Source organism: Lycorma delicatula, chromosome 3 (assembly GCF_047948215.1).
Source record: "Lycorma delicatula isolate Av1 chromosome 3, ASM4794821v1, whole genome shotgun sequence".
In the NCBI taxonomy this organism is placed as follows: Eukaryota; Metazoa; Arthropoda; class Insecta; order Hemiptera; family Fulgoridae; genus Lycorma; species Lycorma delicatula.
This window is the reverse complement of record NC_134457.1, coordinates 81,789,221-81,809,230: the sequence shown is the minus strand read 5'-3', so window position 1 is coordinate 81,809,230 and position 20,010 is coordinate 81,789,221. Positions and strand designations below refer to the sequence as shown.

The window sequence follows — 20,010 nt, the reverse complement described above, 5'->3', positions numbered from 1 at the left end:
TGACCGGGATTCAAACCAAGCCAAGACAATGTCACAGAGGCCCGGCTTCAACACTATTTTTTTTGGTCTTCACAAATAACTTGTTCATATAGCTTCAATGGTCTTGTTAGACATTGATGGTTGTCTTGGGCGTTACTACTATAATAGGCTATCTGTTTCTATTAGTCATTTGTCCCATCACTGAATGTTACTTTTATGAGATGGTTCCCCGTTGAAAACATGACATTTACACCAAACTGTAACTGACTCAAACTTAGCAAGCCACAAAACACATTGAAACCTTCCCCTACACCACTATGAAAATTAACTAGCTTCATGTAACAGGTATTGACTTTATAACACAACATATTATGCTGATACTAGAGCTTGTTTTCAAATAGAAAATTTGGACAGCTTCTCTTCATTTTGACATATATTTCATGTTTCTGTCTTGCTTTGACCCAAAACTATGATTGTTTAAAATCCTACCATTATTTTACACTATAATATACTTACTAGAGTCACTAGGTAGACCAGATCCTATTTTAACAATTAGAGTCTTTCCTGAATTATTTAAAATTGCCATGTCACCCATTCCAGATGATTCAAACTTTACATTTCTAACTCCACCACCACTCCAAGCTATTTTCTTAACACGAAAATCACAACTGAAAATAAACAGACCAATAATTCATCACAAAATCTTACAAAATACAGATTGAAATTGAACTACAAATGAATAAACATTAAAAAAAAATGAAATAATATCTGCACCAATGTATAAAACAAAATTAATTTAACAAAATCACTAAGATATTTTTTTAGTAACTTAAAACATTTTTTAGAAATTTATTTATTTTTTTATTTATTTATATTTATTTATTTTAAAAAAAACGATACAATCGCTATAACAATGATATCAATTTTAAGATTTATCCAAATTTGTAACAAAATCAAGTCGATATTAAAAAAAAATACTTGACAAGTTTTTTTTAATGCTGAAAATGAATTATATTTAATAAGTGGATTATTTATCCAACAAAAAAAGTTTTTATTTTCAAAAATCCTACAAAAATAAAAATGTTTCCTGTTTGGGTAAAACCTAACTGATTACTTTTATGGTAAAACTTAAACATGTTATAATGAATCTGAGAGGTTCTACATGGTAGAGTGCACAAGTTCTAGTACTAGTACTACTAGCACTAGTACCTGGTACATACATTTTTATATCTTCATAGAGTGCATCAGCTGTTTTCATGGAGCCAATGTGTATGTTAGTGAACAGGTGTTTTTCACAATTGTATTTTGTGCACAGTGATAAGATTTCACTGAATTATGTTACTGCCCATGTCCTACCGAAAGCAAAACAATTAATTATATTAAGCAGGCTTTGGGGAATGAAGCTATTGAAAGTTATACAGATAAAAGGATGATATATTTGTCCTCAAAATGGCTGAACTTCAATAGAGAGTGACCAGGCTGCCAATAAACCATCAAAAAACTGAAATTTTAATATCATTAAAAATGTGCATAGTTGATAATGGAAAATCATTTTTCATCCAAGAAATAAGTGATGGTTCCATACACACGATTTTAACAAACAATACATCAGTACTGCTACATCTAATAAAGCCAATAAAACCATCATATAACTTTAGTTACATAAATTCAAAATTCCTTTAAAGTGGCATCCCCTTTTCAACAAAATTATCTCTTAATTGCATATTTTTGCCAGAAATTAAATTTTGTAAGCAAATCAACCAGAAAATTTTGGAAATGAATCCCATCTTACAATTTTCACATGCTACAAAAAATCATTATATATATTAAAAAAAAGAAAAACACAATAACTGTAACTGGATGTTAGTTTACACTACATAAATAAATAAATAATTCTTATGTACATTATTATATATTAGTGATTGTAAAAACAAAAATCTGATGTGGGCCCTACATGATTTCCTTGTATGCCTATTAAATTACATATACACATTTTCTTAAAATTAAAAAGTACATACAATTTTATTTTATTAATAACTTCTAATATTTCTTCATATAGTTTTTACTGTTATTATTGAATTATTATTTATTGTAAAAATCTTTTTGCAATCAGAGATTAATAATTATTAATAAATCTATATATTTAAATTAAAAAAAAAGGTTAAAAAAAAAGGAGATGAAGTCAGATTCGAACTGATGTGCCTTCCCCTTGTAAGACCCAAATATTTCATTAATTAAAATTTTATTTGGCTATAACTCTGGAACCAATGAAAATAAGTACCACTTCTGATATATCATTGAAAAGCTCTCAATGAAGGCTTGTTACTGCAGTTAATAAAAAGTTCAAAATCCAAATATTTTGAATTTTGAGCTCTTTTAGACATTTTTGGTCCAGTCAAATGCAATCAAAAGGAAAGGTGCACAAATAGATATTACAACAGTCCTAAATCCAAAATTTCAAAATCTTACAGCTAATCGTTTTTGAGTTATGCGCGATATATACGTATGTACATACAAACATATGTACAGACATCATGCCGAAACTAGTCAAAATGGATTCAGGGGTGGTCAGAATGAATATTTCCGTTGAAATCTGGTAACTAAAATTTTTTGTGATCATAATACTTCCTTTACTTTGTAAAAGGAAGTAAAAAAAAATAGTAAACCCACCACTTCAAGTAAAACATAAAGCTGCTCTATGTAGAAAATTGTGTAATCGCTACAGGGTATTTATCTAAATCAGGAATATGTAGAATTAAATAATTTACAATCATTTCTCTATAAGGAATGTTTCTTATCACAATTTTAAAACTTCATTTAATTGATCTGCTTGAGATATTTTATTTAAAAAAGAATAGTAATAAATTGATAAACATAATTTTATAATTAATTTGATGTTTTATCTCCCCTCATAGTATTTATAATTAAAAAGAGAAAAGACTATAAATTATATAAAATGTAAACATATAAAAATTACAATTAGAATTTATAAACCTTACCTATTAGAGAATTTAATCTTTAAGTCAACATTAAGAGAAGTTTTATACGCTTTTGACAAAGCATGAAGAAATTCAGTCTTAAAGACCATCTCAAGGAAACTATCATAGTCAGTCTTTAGATGGATTACCACGAAGTCATCCTAAAGAAAAACGAAATATAACAATAAACATACTGAATTTAAAACTTATCCAAGTTACCTAAACTTGTAAACTTACACTTATAAGGTTTCATGAGTTTTGTGAATATAACCGTGAAACTGTAACTCAACAACACATACAATAATTTCGGCTCATAATCACAAAATTATTATAGGACAAAAAATTAAATAAATAAGTAATATACATGTTACAGGCAATGAGTGAAATGTAGGCTTTGTCGACAATACTTAGACAATATCAACATTGTCTGATGGTTTTTGGTGATATCATCATTGCTTCATTAATGTTGACAATGCCGAAAAAAGCTAGGCAATGTCCATATAAAGGGTGTCCCATATAAAATGCAACCCAGCCTTATATTGTTAGGTATTGAAATAATAAAAAGGCATGTGTAAATGTAAATGTAATTTTTATTATTACCATCCATTACCTTACATTTAGAGTAAATGTTGGAAGTGACCGCCACATTCTTGAATACAACCTTCAATTCTTTTTACAGCGTTTCTTGCGACTTTTTTCAAAGTTTGTGGCTGGATACTTAATACAGCTTGTTCAATACTGACTTTCAATTGTTCAAGTGTTCGCGGTTTGTTGCTGTAGGCTTTTTCTTTGAGGTAACCCCATAGAAAAAAATCCGCCGCAGTCAAATCTGGAGATCTTGGTGGCCACAAGCCTCGACCGATAACACGATTACCAAAGAATTCCTCAACGAAATCAGAAGTTGAACCTGCGTAGTGCGATGTCGCACCGTCATGTTGTAGCCAGCAGTGTCTGTCTTCCTCTTCCAAGAGTGTAATGAACTGAAATAAAATATCCTGATATCGTTCTGCATTAATGGTGTACTCGAAAAAAATAGGACCGATTATTTTCTTCCGCGATATTGCGCACCACACGCCCAACTTCTGCAGGTGTATTTGATTTTCGTGATAAACGTGGGGATTTTCAGCACTCCAAATTCTACTGTTTTGGCTGTTTACGTAGCCATCCAAATGAAACCGTGCTTCATCTGCGAAAAATAACGAATCCATAACATTAATTCCCTCACGCAGAAATCGACGGAACCGTTGACAATATTGTAGCCGTTTTTCTTTGTCGGGCTCAAGAAGTTGATGAACCATTTAAATGCGATAAGGTCGTAATTGTAATTGTTTGGTTGCCCGATGAACAGTTGATTTAGACAAATTAATTTCAGCAGATAAATGTCTGATCGATTTATTTGGCGAGGCGAGTAATTGGTCTTTGATTTCAGTGACTGTATCTGTATTCAATACTGACACAGATCTTTTGTGTTCCTTGTTATTAACAGAACCAGTCTCTCTAAATTTTGTAACTAACCTTAATACTGATGTTTTGTTAGGAGCTGGTTTATCTGGGTACTTATGGTGAAACAAATCTTGCACTGCAACCACTGATTTCGTACTGAAGTACAACTCAACAATGAAAACACGTTCATCTAGCGAAAACACCATCTTGTCTCTAGCAATACACTGAACGTTATGATTGCATTGTTGTTACTATCGGTAGTGTTCTACTGCGTCACCGCGATGTTCAGATGTTGGACGAGTCCATTTCAGTAACGAGTAGGGGAGTAAGCTTGACTTTTGAAATTTCATGGGTGAGTGATTGATGGGTTGCATTTTATATGGGACAACTGTATAATACCGCATAATGCATAATACCAATACCAATACATAATTACCAGAAAGGTAATTAATACAATTATGGACTCACACCTCTGATTTTGATGAAATTTGGAATATATCTTATTTAAGACTTAAGTTATTCATTAGAATTGAAATTTTTTTGAAAACGCCTTTCACCTGAGTTACATCTTTTCACAGTATATTACGTGAGCTGAAGGTTTGTCTTTGTCAATCGAACTGTCGGCTGGCTTAGATGGGACAGGTGAGTGAGGTTTGTTGTACTATCTAACAGATGACATTAGTAATTGGATGACATACATCATCCAGTTACTAATAATATGACAAATTTTAATAATATGGCTAATACAACAGTCCTGCTATTTATAATTGTAATCTACCCAGATGACATCATCTGATTATTAATAACATGACAAAATTGTATATAAAATACAAACACATTACGAATCTTATCGTCACAGTTTAACTGTGAAGTAAATATGCTGCATAAAGTTAATTTGCTTATACTCATTTATATTTTCGTTTTTCATATGTTGACTGCATTATCCTCCGTATAATATTTTTTTAGTTATATTTTAATATTAGTGAATATTTATTTCCTCGCATATTTTTAGTGTTTTCTGAACAATTACGGAGGGTTTTACATCAAAACTTAAGAGACAAAAAACTATCCATAGTCAAGTTCAGGAAATTATATGGAATGTTAATCAATTTACGGAAAGAGAGGCTAAACAGTTTCAAGAACAGGCAGTTCCAAGTGTATCATTTATTACTTCTGTGAAAAAGTGTATACAAAAAGCTGCAGCTGCATGTAGGGTTTCGGCCAGGACTGTTAAAACTATTAGAAAGAAAAGAGTGGTATGTCAAAGGGCGAATGCTCATTTCAATCCCCCAAAAAATAAAAACAGGAAAACAGAATTACTAATTTAGATGCTTTCAATAAATATTTAGTCAGGCTAATTGTTTATGATCTCTATTTGCAAGAAATAGTGCTTAACATATTTGTAATAAACTGAGAGAGGATATTAATTTTCAGGGTGGTGTATGGAGCATCAGGAAAATGTTAAAATCCTTAGGATTTCAATGGAGAAAAACAAAAAATAATAGAAATATTTTCATCTAAAAGGATGTAATATGAGAACAAAGAAAACATTATTTAAGAGTATTAAATGTTACAGAGAAGAAAAATTATTTAAGTGGATGAAACATACATTTTATCTTCTCATATCTCAAACAAAATGTGATTACACAATTCTGATCAAGGCATACATCGTCCCATATCAAAAGTAGACTGAGCGACCATCGTGCACAGTGACTGCAAAATGGGATTCATAAACAATGTTCTGTTGATTACCACAACAGAACATTTGGGGATTATCACAACATGAACTCCAAAAATTTCATGAAATGGGTGGAAAATAACTCTTCCAAATCTACCCCTGCAATCAACTGTAGTGCTGGATAATGCTGCATACCATAATAATCAATATGATAAGGCACCTACTACAAAATTTAAGAAATCGGAAACAGTATCTTGATTACAAAGGAAATAGATGTCGTTTTATCTAAAATGCTTAGACTGGAACTTACTTAGACTGGACAAACTAGTTAAGCTGAACAAACCAAAGCATAGGACATTTTTTGGATCACCATCTGGAAGCTCACAGTCACACAGCTATTCACCTGCCACCATACCAACCGGATCTAAATCCCATCGAAATGATATGGGAAAACATAAAAGGATATGTGGACCAAAGAAACATCACTTAAAGTTAAATGCCACGATTAATCTACATGAAGAAATAATTTCTAATATAACAGAGAAATACTGGCCCAATTTGTGAAAATGTGAAAAATCTAAAATATGAATATTTGGAGAAAGAAAATTTAGTTGATGATGATAAAAAAGAATTTATCAATTTATGAGAAAGTAGTGATTCTTCATCTACAAGTGAAGACGATTTCAGAGATGAAGATTTAGCAACATCTTTAGAGTAACAGCTTTTTAAGTAAAGTAAGTCAAAATAATATTTTTATGCTATAAGCATTTATTTGTAGTTAAAGTAAAACAAGTGAAATAAAAACAAGGACAAAAATAAAATATATATAAATTAATACACAGAGTTAATAAATTTATATTGTGTACATATAAAACACTGGAAATGAATACAAGCAGGCAACACATGTTTTCTGCATGACTAGTACATTAGACACAACAGTTGGCGAGGAGCAAAATTTCAGTTCACATGTTGTACCATCACCAAAAATTTCATAATTCAGCACTGTACAAACATAATATATATTATTCTCAGAGTAAATAATTTGTTATTGTATACAATTATGGACTCCACCTAATTGGCCAATTTAAGGTTTATTAGACAAGGTTAGTATGCAAAGTTGAGTGTTGGTTATGTTGATATTGTAAATAGTTCAGTACATGGAATCATTTGTTACCCAAATCTAACCTAACCTTAACCATGACTTAAATCTAACTAAACTCAATTAAACTTTACTTAAACCAGGTTACTTACTTTATAAATAATGTATATTGCAGATTTACCAAAACCCACACCTTAAGCTTAACAATGCATAGGCATCTTCGCCATTACCACTACACACAAACACACACACACATATATGCATATAAAAGGTGGACTACTTTCTAAATAATAAATTAAAAAAATTAATGTGCCACTTACAACCAAAGGCAAATCTTGTTACTATTTATTACAAATAATGAATGTTTTTATTGGAATAAAAAGAAAATATATGAGATGATGCAACAAGATACAGGAAACATTTAATTGGAAAATATTCTTACAAGTGGCACTAGTTTTGAACTTTTGACTCAAAGACTCTCACTTACATAAATCCACAGATGAAAAAACTATTACAGCAAAATTTACCAGTTATGAAGTTAAGTTACTGGTTAACTACAGTCTTTATTTTTTTCTAATTAAAAAAAAAATGGACTTTTTAGATGAAAGTACAATTTTTTTATTTATTTTATAATTACTTCTATTAATATTACAGATAAAAAACATAAAAATTAGTAATGAAATTGTAATGTTAAGTACAATATCTTTATTGGTTAAGATATTCCATTTTTCAAATTATTAACATTATGATACAAAATAAATCACAGAATCAGTTATTACTAACCTCAATTTCACATAAATATCATATCATTCTTTAATTAAATGGCAAGTTTATTTATTAGTAAATTTCCCGCAAACAATAAGATAAACTTTTATTTGTAAAAAAAGTTTCATTTCATAATCCTTAGGTGAATTTGGTATAAATTGTAAATATTTTGGTGAAGATTTTCGTCATGTAAATTTTTTTTTAGTTTCTATAGCTGAAAAATCTAGATACTCAAGAAATTTGAGGGTTCCTTAAAATTAAGAAAATGATATTAAAAAAATAATAATTTTCAATTATTCAACAGATGGTTCACAAAGAAAAAATATACTTTCCAATGGGAGATTGGCTAAATGCAGTCCAGTTCAGTCAGTGGTTTATAAATATCATTGCATGAAGCATGGTTGAGGATATTTATCAGAAAAGCCTGACTCTTTTCTCATGCTTTTTATTTCCTTCATTTTAATGCAATTATGTTTACACAGAAATTATTATTTAGATTTGTTGTTTCCATCATTTGAATTCTAAACACACTTATCTTGCTTGCTATATAACAGTGATTTTGAACAAGAAGATCAAATCAGTCTGAAGAAACTATTATAAAAAAAATAGGATACTAAATAATAGGATACTAAAAAAAAAAAAAATAGGATACTAAAAAAATAGGGCAGCAGAATTTGTCTAATGAGCTCAGAGTGAGCTGATCATTTTCTATCACAACATTCTCAATTCCTTATTATTGATTCGTTCTTTCCTGGATAAATATTATTTATATCTTTACACTATGAGTTTACCCAGGTTTTCTGTTTCAAGAGTTGTAATAAATTCAAAGTATTATCCTTTGATACTATATTTATCAATAAAACACAATAAACATTAAAACTTAATAAAAATCCTTAACTGAAATAGTGTCAGCCGATCTCAGGCTCTTCTGTGCTTATCTCTCTCCAACTACCACATTTCTCCAACTGCAAATGCAGAACTCAGCTAATACTACCATACATATGTATATGTCAGAGCAACACTCATAAAACTTTATTAGAAAATACAATGTTTTACTACTGCTGATATGTATTACTACTATAGATTATAACAGAATTATAAAACTGTTTTACTGAAGTCAAACTTATAAGTAATGTTGGATAATAAAAATTCACTTTAGGGCGACGTAATCAGAATGTCAAATGCTGCATACAGTCTGAATAATAAAACTTTAAACATATTAAATTTAATTTTATAAACACTCATTAAATATGACATGATGAATATAATTTGAATATTGAAACAATTTCTTTATAATAAAGGATGGACTAAGAATTCATACTACATATTGTTTTTCATAAACAACTTTGATGTGATGCAATGTTTCAGAAGCAGCTGGAATAATGGCACAAAAAAATTAACCAACAAAAAACAATTACTCATTCTACCAAGAAATATCAAACATTTAAATGATTTTTAATTGCAATGTTGCAGGCTGCAATTAGGCTAACTATTTATTTCAACAATACCAAACATTAGAAGCAGTTTTCATTTATTATTGGCAGCAAAGGTTTCTCCAATTTATTATGTCCACCACTGATAAAATGTGAATAAAGGAGAAAAAGGGAAATTATTATTATTGAAAAAAGAACTATAGGCAAAAGATAACCATCAAATTATATTCATCAAATGCCTTACTTAGTCAGCCAATGTGAACCAATCAGGGATGGAATAATTCATTAAACAATTCCGTCATTAACAGAGCAATAGACAATATTATATGCATTTGGTATTATACAAGCACATTATAAACACATGAACACATATATTCTTAGTACAATGCTCTTTAGTATGCAAATGCACACCAAGGATATTTTGAAGGATTCTTAACTGTAGAATATAGCAGTTCTCTCCTATTCAGAAAAACATTATTTACAATTTACATACCGACCTGATATTCATCAGTTTGGCATTTTTAAAATAAGTTCTATTTAATAATTGAGGTATTCACACAAAAAATATAATAAACTTACACTTAAATCTTTGATTATGAAATATAAAACATTCTTGAAACTATCACCTTAAATAGTAACAATAAAAATCCACACTGAATTATAATAATTACCTGTAATGTACTTAAAGTTATATCAGCAATTTGATCAAATACAATTCTTCTTTTAATGACTTCAATATACTCAGAAGCATTCCATAAATTATGTTTTTTATTTTTATCACGCCCAATCAAATACAATGCTTTATTAGTTAATACCAGATCTCTTAAAGCAAACTGAAAAAATTATAAATCATAATATTCATAATTATTATTATTATCGTAAATAAACTTTAATACAAAACAGAAATAAATTTCAAAGTATCGTGTCAAAATAATAAAATAATTCACTGCACCTTAAGAAAAATATATTATAAAGAGACTTGCTTCACCAATAAAACAGATTACAGGTGTGAATTATCGCTACTAATGTAGTTTATTTATTCATGAAACAGTAACCTCATGCTTATACCTAGTGGAAATTACTCATACTGTGACAAATGATAGTAAATTTTATAGTGTGTGAAAAATGCCATGCCTGAGGAGGGCTTGAACCTGGAACCTCTACACGAAAACTAAAACTATACCACTCAAGCATGGCAATCAAAATATAATGTGATAAAAAATTAATTTTTAAACCCTTTTTTGGTGCTCAAAACAGTTAAAAAGTAATACTTTTACAATTTTCTTTTATTTTGACTTTTTATAAGGCCAGATAAAAACTTACAAATCCTTTATCTAGGCTGACTTCAAAAAGAGAAATACAGAGTGTTTATAAAAGAACACCTTGGTTTCAAGTATTATTTAAACATTATATTTAAATTATTAATTATATGAGTATATTTTATGAAAGGGTAAATTCTGAAATTTTTTTATGTTTCATACACTTCGATATGTGCACCATTTGTTGTCCTGCACATGTCCAGACGGTAGCCAAGCTCTTCCCAGATACTTGCTAGCATGTCAGGTGTAATGGATGCTACTGCCATAACACTCCTCTCCCGTAGGTGGTTGTGATGTCATGGATTTCTCTGAATAAACTATGTATTTATCATTACTCACAAAATGAAATCTAGTAGGGTCATGTCTGCGCTCATTGGTGATTTGCGATCAGACCTGCTCTTCCAAATCTAGCTGTTTTGAAAGTGAATGTTTAATGCAGAATGGACATGGTTGCTATAATGCGGTAGAATGCTGTTTAGCTGATAGAAAATTAATCCTTTTCTTCAATATCATCAATCTGTGGAAAAACAAAGTTTAAGCATACCGCAGAAAATATCCCCATTAATTGTGTTTTCTACAAAAATTGAATGGGCTCACAATACAGCCATTCATCAGTTTGCACCAAATATTGACTTCAGGAGAGTCATGCTGATGTTCGATAATTTCATGCAAAGGCTCTGATCCCCAAATCCTGCAATTGTGTCAATTTACTAATTACTAATGTAGAATGTTGCCTCATCTGAAAACATGACATTTTTCAGGTAGTCCTCATTTTTATCAATTTGTTAAGCATTAAAGCTGCAAACTCCTATCTTTCCACTTTGTCATTGAGTTTGATTTCATATAAAAGTTGTGTCTTATGTGCACGTAGTCTAAGCTTCTTATGTACCACTTTGAACAATGTAGATTTAGATATTTCTAACTCTAAACTACACTCTAATGATTACTTCAAGCTATACTTACAAGATGCTCATATCCAATCTACATGTGTTCAGATACAGATGGTCTGCTCAATGACTTCCCCTTTAAGGCACTGCCTGTTTCCTTAAATTGATTAATCTACTGGAGTATTGTTTAATTCATAGGTGCAGCATTGCCATATTCATGTTGATAATTACACTGAACTGTTATAACTGATCTTGTTTTGATAAACCAGATCACATCCTGAGCTTTCTGTTGTTGTGTTGCCATGACTGAAAGTGAGACTGCCAACCAGTTATGCAGTAAAGGTCATACAGAGATGCAAACCAATACAAATAATTATGATAAAAAACTTAATATAATGAACATAAATATGAAAACCAGATGTTTTTAACTGATTCCATTATTTCATTAAGATTTTTTACCATAAAAAAACATACCATTTTTAGAAAATGTAAAAAGGCTCCTATCAAGCATGATCCAAGGCTTTCTTGTATGAGAATATATGCATTTCTTTACCCTTAGTTTTTTGATTAATTTTCTTTTATTTTTGTGCAAAAATATTTTGAATATCAAATTAAAAATATAAATATATCTACAACTACAGATTAAAATATATGTACAAATACAAAAAATACAAAGTAATCACAAAAAAAACATCATTAAATCAAGTTTGGAGTTAAATCTTAAGATAGCCCCAACAGAAATACTTAATCTACAAAATAAACATTTTTTATACCATAAAAACCAGTTAGTGAATAGAATAGTTTAAACAATCATTTTTTTGTCATTTAATCCTGTTCTTTCCAGTCTTTTCCTGGTGTTTCCTGAGGCTTCTAGACATCACCTTACTACTGCCGTGTCTATCCAGGATTCAAACTCAAATCCTCTGGATAAAGATCATATAAAGTATGATCAGATCTGGATAAAATTTGAATATATTATTTACTTATTTTTCAAATGTGTACATTACAATCTGTTCATCTAGTTAACAATAAGCAACTCCTCCATGACCCAATGAGATAAGGATTATATATATGACATGTAAATGTGGTGTAGTCTTGAACAGACTCAGGCCTACCATTCCTGAGATGTGTGGTTAACAGAATCCCAACCACCAAAGTACATCGGTATCCACTGTCTAGTATTCAAATCTATATTAAAGCAGGATTTAAATCTTAGAATATTCAACTTCAAAAATAAGCAGTTAAACAACCGAGTTTGATAATATAAAAAAAAATACATGTAGTTTGTATGGAAAACCAACTCCTTTTATTTAAGTTACTAAAAATTCATCATTCCATAAAGTAAACTATAAAAATAGATTATTAAGAAAAATATAATTTTAAAAACAATAATTGTAATAAGTAATTTTAAGTATTTTATATATATATTTTATTTAAATTATTACATTTAATTTCAATTATTACATTTTTTCATTATTAATTTATGTAGAGTTAATTACTTACTTTGAATCGTCTATTATATTTTTTTACAATTTCAGCGAATGAAACTTTTTCTCTAGGCCCTAAAAGGCGCAAAAGTCCTGGTCTGGAATCTACACCAATATAATCACATGCAAAATTACGATTTAAAGAATATTTTCTTCTCTCTTTCTTGCCAAACAATAACACTGAAAAAAATTATTAATAAATTCAAAATTAACTGGAAATCAAAATAAAAGATAAATTATGTAAACTGAAACAAATAAAGAGCAAATGATAATAAAACCACATTTTAAGAAAAAATAAAACAACTTAGAGAAGTTTAGCTTCGCTAAAGTTACCTTCATTAATGTAAAACTTTAACTTGAACCCTCTCACTAAATTATGTAAAATAATCTCTTTTATAGTCCGGGGTATGACAATAAGCTGAATTTCTTAAAACCTACAAGAGATTACAGATCTGGAGAACTTACTTAAAATTTCCATTGTGTATACAGAGCATATTGCAAGTTCTTTGAGAATTTTCATAACCTACTCTACTCGTGAAAATAATGGAAAAGTTCATATAAACATATGTTCAAAAATGCTTCGTTTGCTAGTTACAGCTAGTGAAAGATTTCACTCAGATTTCAGTTACCCTGGTGAAATGAGGTTATACTGAAATTTTTAGGATGTTAATTAAGGGGCAGAATTAGTGAGTTCTTATGGTTTTTGATCTGAAAAATCTAATAAAATAGGTCCCAGAACTGTATCTGCAGTTGTTTTTGAGAAATCTGGGAATAAAAACCAATAAATTTGGTAAAAAACCCCTGTTCTTTAAATTTTGTTTAAAGTTTTATGTTTATTACCCATTTAACAAAGTTACTGTATGTCAAACATAAAACACAGGATTTTTTTACTCCAATGTATTGGTTTTCACCCCAGAGTTTTCAAAAATTACTATATATACGGTTCTGGGACCTATTTTATTCTATTTTTCAGGTCAAAAACCATTAGAAATCACTAATTCTGCCCTTTAATTAATGTCCTAAAAATGTCAGTACAACCTTATTTCACTAGGGTAGCTGAAATCCAAGTAAAATCTTTCACCAGCCTTAACTTGCAAAACAAAGCATTTTAGGACATATGTTTATATGACTTTTTTCACTATTTTCATGAGTAGAATAGGTTATAAGAGTCATAGGAGAACTTCATGATATACTATGTATATTGTACAAACAAAAATTGAAAAAATAACAATAAAATTATTAATTCCAAAGTATAAACTTACTGCAAGCCTCTTGTTTTTGCCTCTTGTTCCGCTGTCTTGCAAAATACTTTCTGAAAGCTCTTTGAATAATTCTAGCATAAAAATTGAATTTTCTATCCCTCTTTTCCTCAAGAAGAAATAACTAAAAAGAAAATAAATTGAGATTAATAAATAAAATTAAGGTAATATATTACTTTCATTTTTTGAAGAGTCAATGGAATTTATGCATGTTTGAGTAATTGAAATATAATGATAATACTGTAGAACAATTTTTATTTGGCAGTCCATTTATCCACCCTCCCTGTATTACCAGATACATAGTAATTCTTGACAACTCAATTATAATAACATTAATTTTTCTGCATAACATGCAGAAAAAGAATGAAGAGTGAGAGAAGAAGAATGAATGAATGAAGAATGAATGTTTAAGATGAGCTGAGTTTACCAAGAAATTATACTTTATAGTGCAAATACAAAGAAAATATTTCTATCTCAGTGGTCTATGAAGAGCATTTTTATTTCAAACCAGTCATTGCTCTGATAACTAAATGGGTCAAAGGGTGCTTTTTGTAGAACTCCCGGTCACAGCTTGAAACTAGCATGTGGCTGATCATTATAAGCTAAAATATTGATTATCTTACTTGAACTGTTAAAATTATATTAAATCAATAACACCTACATTTTTTAAAATATAAATTTTTTAATGATAAACTGAACCAAATTTTGTAAAAAAATATTTTTAATAACTTCAAAATAATTTCAGTTATTTTTCCAACCATTTTCAGCAACTGGTACTGTTCTCATTCTAGTGTCCACTGACATTACTGGTGGCAATTTTTTTTAATTAAACCTAGAATTTGGTTGAAAAGTATGTAGGAATTCATTTGTGTCTGTGTACTTAATGTATCTGTGTATTTAGTTTATTTAGCAGGTGCGTTTTTGTGCATTTATCTATTCCATAATACTTAAGTGCAGTGAGATATGTTCCTTTGTGTATGAACAAAATAACAAGATTGTATTATCAAGATCAACTTCGGTATTGGTAGATTTGTGATCTATGTCTCAGAACAATTTGTAGAAGCTGTTGAGGAGGATTTTTAAGTATTCATTGTAAATTTGTTCGAACAGCTGAATTCCATTTGACCTGTGTAGACAATTGTGCAGTCAATACTTTTCAATTCATATATTCCAGGGATACTAATTTTATTTGAAAATTATGTTCTGAATGAAATGATTTCTTGTTCTGAAGATTTTTAAATTTATAAATTGTATTCTCTAAGTCTTTGTTTATAGAAGTTATTGTGTTATTTTGTTAACCTTTATTTAATTTTCATTTATTTTAATCAGGAAGTGTTAAAAAAAACACAAGTAGACCAACTAACCATTGCAAAGCCTTACACAACGGCTTAATTATTTTGTAAATTAAAAACCAACTTAATCAATTTTTTTATAAAAAATATAAATATGAATAGCAAAATTTCATTTTTTCATAGGAATGATACAAATATATTTAAAAAGACTCTGAAATCTGAAAAGTACAGGTAAATAAATAAAATTTATCAAGTACCATTATTCTGTACAGTCTATAGCAATACTTACAGACTCTGGTTGTTTGATAAATACTTTAGTTACTCCTAACTGATAATGCATTGGAGAATTAAGACCAACACTATTCAATATGTACTCCACACCTTGACGATCTTCACCTCGCCAACGAGGCCAAGTCTGATCAGTCACAATGCCATATCTAAAACAAAAATTTTATAAATACAATTGAAGATAAAAACAAATAACAGTATAATCACTAAATGGCAATAACAAAAATTATCAACACAAAAATAATTAATTATTATAAAAATTGACTATTTCAACAAGTAAATTATACATTAAGATCTAAAATTAGGTGTTTAAAATAACATCAATTAAGTTTATTATATTCCTGTCTATAATAGTCAGCGACAATGTTAATTTAAATCTAAACATTTATGAGAATATTTAAAAAAACAGTAAAGTTGGATAATTTTCCTGCTTCGACCTTGACAGATTTTTATTTTAAATATTGCCATTGAATTATTAAATATTAAGGACTTTATTATTTTAACTTAAAATCGATCAAATCACTTATGAAATATAAAGAGAAAATGATTTTGGAAATCGAATTTAGGTAATGAATTTGGTATAGAAACGATTTTACAAATCAATCTCGATAGTGTTCTTGGAGGTTCTGGCAATATTTCACCAGGAGTTAAAGGACACCAAATGCAGCAATGTTTACATCATGTAAAAAATTCATCACGTAAAAGTGGTACTTATCATACCACTGTATTATGAAGGAGACATTTTAATTGTATTTTGTACTTTAATATAAAATCTGTAACCTTGAATTGTTCATAAAGTGATGTCCTCATCAGTGTTCATTGGTCAAATAATTACAGGCATATTGTTACCAATGGAAGTTAGTGTTTACACTCCAAACTAGAGCTAACAATAAAAATAACAACACACTATTCCTATATCAAACCATTTCTAAAACTACATCAAACTTCATTTTAAAGCTAAAGACTAATATTAAAACATTCTTTTGGAATTACATTTTCATCATTTTATAAGGGGATTTAGAACACAAACAATATGAACAGACAAACAAAAAGGTATTACCTTTGTAAAAATTTAGAAAATGTTCTTCTGAAGGCAAATCCAGCTCTTCTTACTCTAATATTTTCACATAACCCAAGGTAGACAACCTGATGCTTAACTCTATCACCATCAAACTCTTTTGCTCTCTTTGTCTCATTTGGTTTTATGCAACTGTAAATTGAAAAATTAAATAAATAAATAATTTATTGAAAAATTAAATAAATAAATAATTTAAGTTGTTAACAATCACTAAAAACACTTAATTTAATCAAAACCATGAAAGCTTAACAACTTAAACAGTGCATTTATACATTTATTCAGAATTCATTTATTACCAAGGAAGCAATAGCATTACAATAATCTTTCATTTAGGTATTCAAAAATTCCTGACTCAGTTGAAAATCAAGAAAAACATGCAGTCAGTCTCAGGTTCACAATGAAGTCATTATAACTGATTATAATGTTTTAAATGAAAAGAACATTAAACTAAAGCTTAACAGAACTTAGAGTCAAAATACTGAGTAAGTTTACAGGAGAATATTTAACTGTTGCTATATGGGTAAAAAGAAATAACTTCAAATATATATACATATTCTTTAAAAAGTCTTTTTTAAATCAAGTTTCTAATGAATTTATTTTATTTTTACAAGATTATATCAGCATAACCATTGTCAGAGCTTTCCCATTGCAATGCCAGTATGGGCTGCAATGTATACATACATGTAATGAAATTTATTACAGCATGCACAGGTTTCTAAATGCTAAGCCCCTTTTACTATACTGCGATCACCCATTACAAATCCAAGTACATATCCCTGGTAATAACAAATTTGATATCTCAGTGTCACTTGGTTGCTTTGGCATTGGTAGAACGCAGATGATCCTCCTACTGCCCTTTTTTTTCACTATATATCATGAAACAAAATTAAATGAGTTCACATCCAGTAGGATTTCATAACATACTTAGTCCACAAGTCCATCCAGTCAGTCCACCACTTTTATATCCAGCAATGCCACGCTGAAAGCAGCACTACAGCCATCCTGGTCTGGACATGTCCTAACCCTGTTACAAGTCATACAGCTCTAGAAAATTCATCATATGGTGAATGACAGTTCTACCAAGAGCAATCGATGTAAAGGGAGCTCACTCACACTGAGACCATCCTTTCTTAATGAGGAAACACAGATCTAATATAACATCAGTCAAAGATGGTGCTCTTAACAGTTCAGGTTGAAACATATGACAATGAAGAGCTTACCCCAGATGTAAACTATAACCTTCTTGTCTACTCACAAAGAAAAATGTTCATCACTACACCCAAAAATATAAAACTCAAATTAGTTGATCAAGAGAAGAATTTATAATTACTTTGCCATACCATAAGAGCTATCAGCTACCTGTGAACCAGAAACTGCGATCACATTTTGCCATATAACTAAATGGATTAAGACTTGCATAACCAAACACATGTTCTGAGAAAAAGCTCCAATTAATACTCCTTCTAGATTGCTAACAATTAAATTTATGGCAAAACATAGTATTATAATAACTTCCCATAGTAAGTAAACATATGTTACTACATTAATGTAATAATTATATTACTATATTTACATACTAAACATACACACTAACTTACCGTATGTAGTGTGGTGTACAACTCATCAGTTTACTAACAAGTTGGTTTGCTTGATTTCGTATCTTGCTACCAGCAGTAGTAGGACGAGACTTAGTAATTTTATCATTAACATTACTAGAAGACACCCCACTATCAGCAAATAATTCTCTAATAAATGGGCTATAAAAAATACAAGAAAATGTTACTCTAAATATGATTAAATCTTTCATTTATAATTCTAACACAATGTAGCAATATTTAAGAATATGTTAATAATTTATTTTAAAATGAGATAAATATATTTGACTCAGTTATTGCATACACAATTTTAAAATTATTTTAATTCTCATACATAGTACTATTAAGCAATAAAAACATTATTAACTATAATTGAAATCCACGCCAGTTCAAAAGTTACAAACAGATAATAACTCAGCAGTACAATATTGCAACACTGAACTCCCAACAGACTGTTAATAGTAATGCTTTGTGTAATACATTACACTGTGTAACTCTCATGTTCATTTTAATTAAAATGCCTAATAAGTCATTAATTTTCCATTAATCAGTCAGTTTTCAAAACAAAAAACTATCTTCTAATTAAAAATTTAGTTCCATTTTTCATCTATAGCACATTCTACTCAAAGTTATAAAGTTCTTTGTAACAAATCACAAAAATATTTACAAATCTAATTTTTTTCAAGCAAAATTAATCTTCATACACGAAATAGAGAGATTATATACAAGATCTGTATAAATAATAGCAAGATGAGTTTGATACGTAACTTTTGTGAATAAAGTTTTTATTAATAAATTTTTGTGAAAAACTGTTCTGTTGTAAGTAAAATAATTTAGGCTATGTTTACAGTTATAAGCAAAACATTATAATAAGTAACTGTTATTGTATAGTACAATATTTTTTTTTAAAAACAAATGGGATCTAGTACATTTTATTATTTTTCTTACAACTACATGGCAATATGACTATATTAAATGCCATAACCAAAATAGTTCTATGTGACAAGAAATTAATCACAAGTTATTCTCAGAAATGACTCAGCTATTCTAAAAAATACTCATAAAAAATCACACACCGTTCTTACTAAGGAAAATGAGGAATCAAAGTGTAAAATGAGGAATCAGGTGTGTGTAAAAGTAATGAGATTGGTAACACTGCAAGCGATCTGGCAATGCTGTGTCTACCGGTCTGTGCTAGACCGGTTTGTTCATCCCTTTCACATGCTCAGTACGAGTTTCAACTCCATTCAGCCATTATTAACTATTAGAAGCAAAATAAATTTTTGTCTGTCCACTACCACGTCATGTATTTGAGCTACCGCACACTGGACCATTACTTTTCCAGCATTAGTCATGTTGAATTTTTCCCAATGAGTTTCATGCTTCATAAGTTGCTTGATAATGTAGTAAAAATTAATGGTATTCTTATT

At 29.3% G+C, this 20,010-nt stretch overlaps 1 protein-coding gene across 2 annotated transcripts in view; it reads right to left on the bottom strand.

The window, feature by feature from the left end:
• Positions 1-20,010, bottom strand: part of LOC142321735 (unconventional myosin-Ie-like) — a 476,048-nt gene that overhangs the window by 12,199 nt on the left and 443,839 nt on the right. For both annotated transcript variants that reach the window (XM_075360061.1, XM_075360062.1), the window contains exons 13-20: positions 18,584-18,742; positions 16,968-17,117; positions 15,909-16,056; positions 14,331-14,451; positions 13,085-13,248; positions 10,047-10,208; positions 2,979-3,118; positions 496-647 (exon numbers count right to left, since the gene is read on the bottom strand). In XM_075360061.1, the coding sequence (XP_075216176.1) occupies positions 496-647; positions 2,979-3,118; positions 10,047-10,208; positions 13,085-13,248; positions 14,331-14,451; positions 15,909-16,056; positions 16,968-17,117; positions 18,584-18,742 (1,196 nt within the window). The remainder of the gene's footprint in view (positions 1-495; positions 648-2,978; positions 3,119-10,046; positions 10,209-13,084; positions 13,249-14,330; positions 14,452-15,908; positions 16,057-16,967; positions 17,118-18,583; positions 18,743-20,010) is intronic.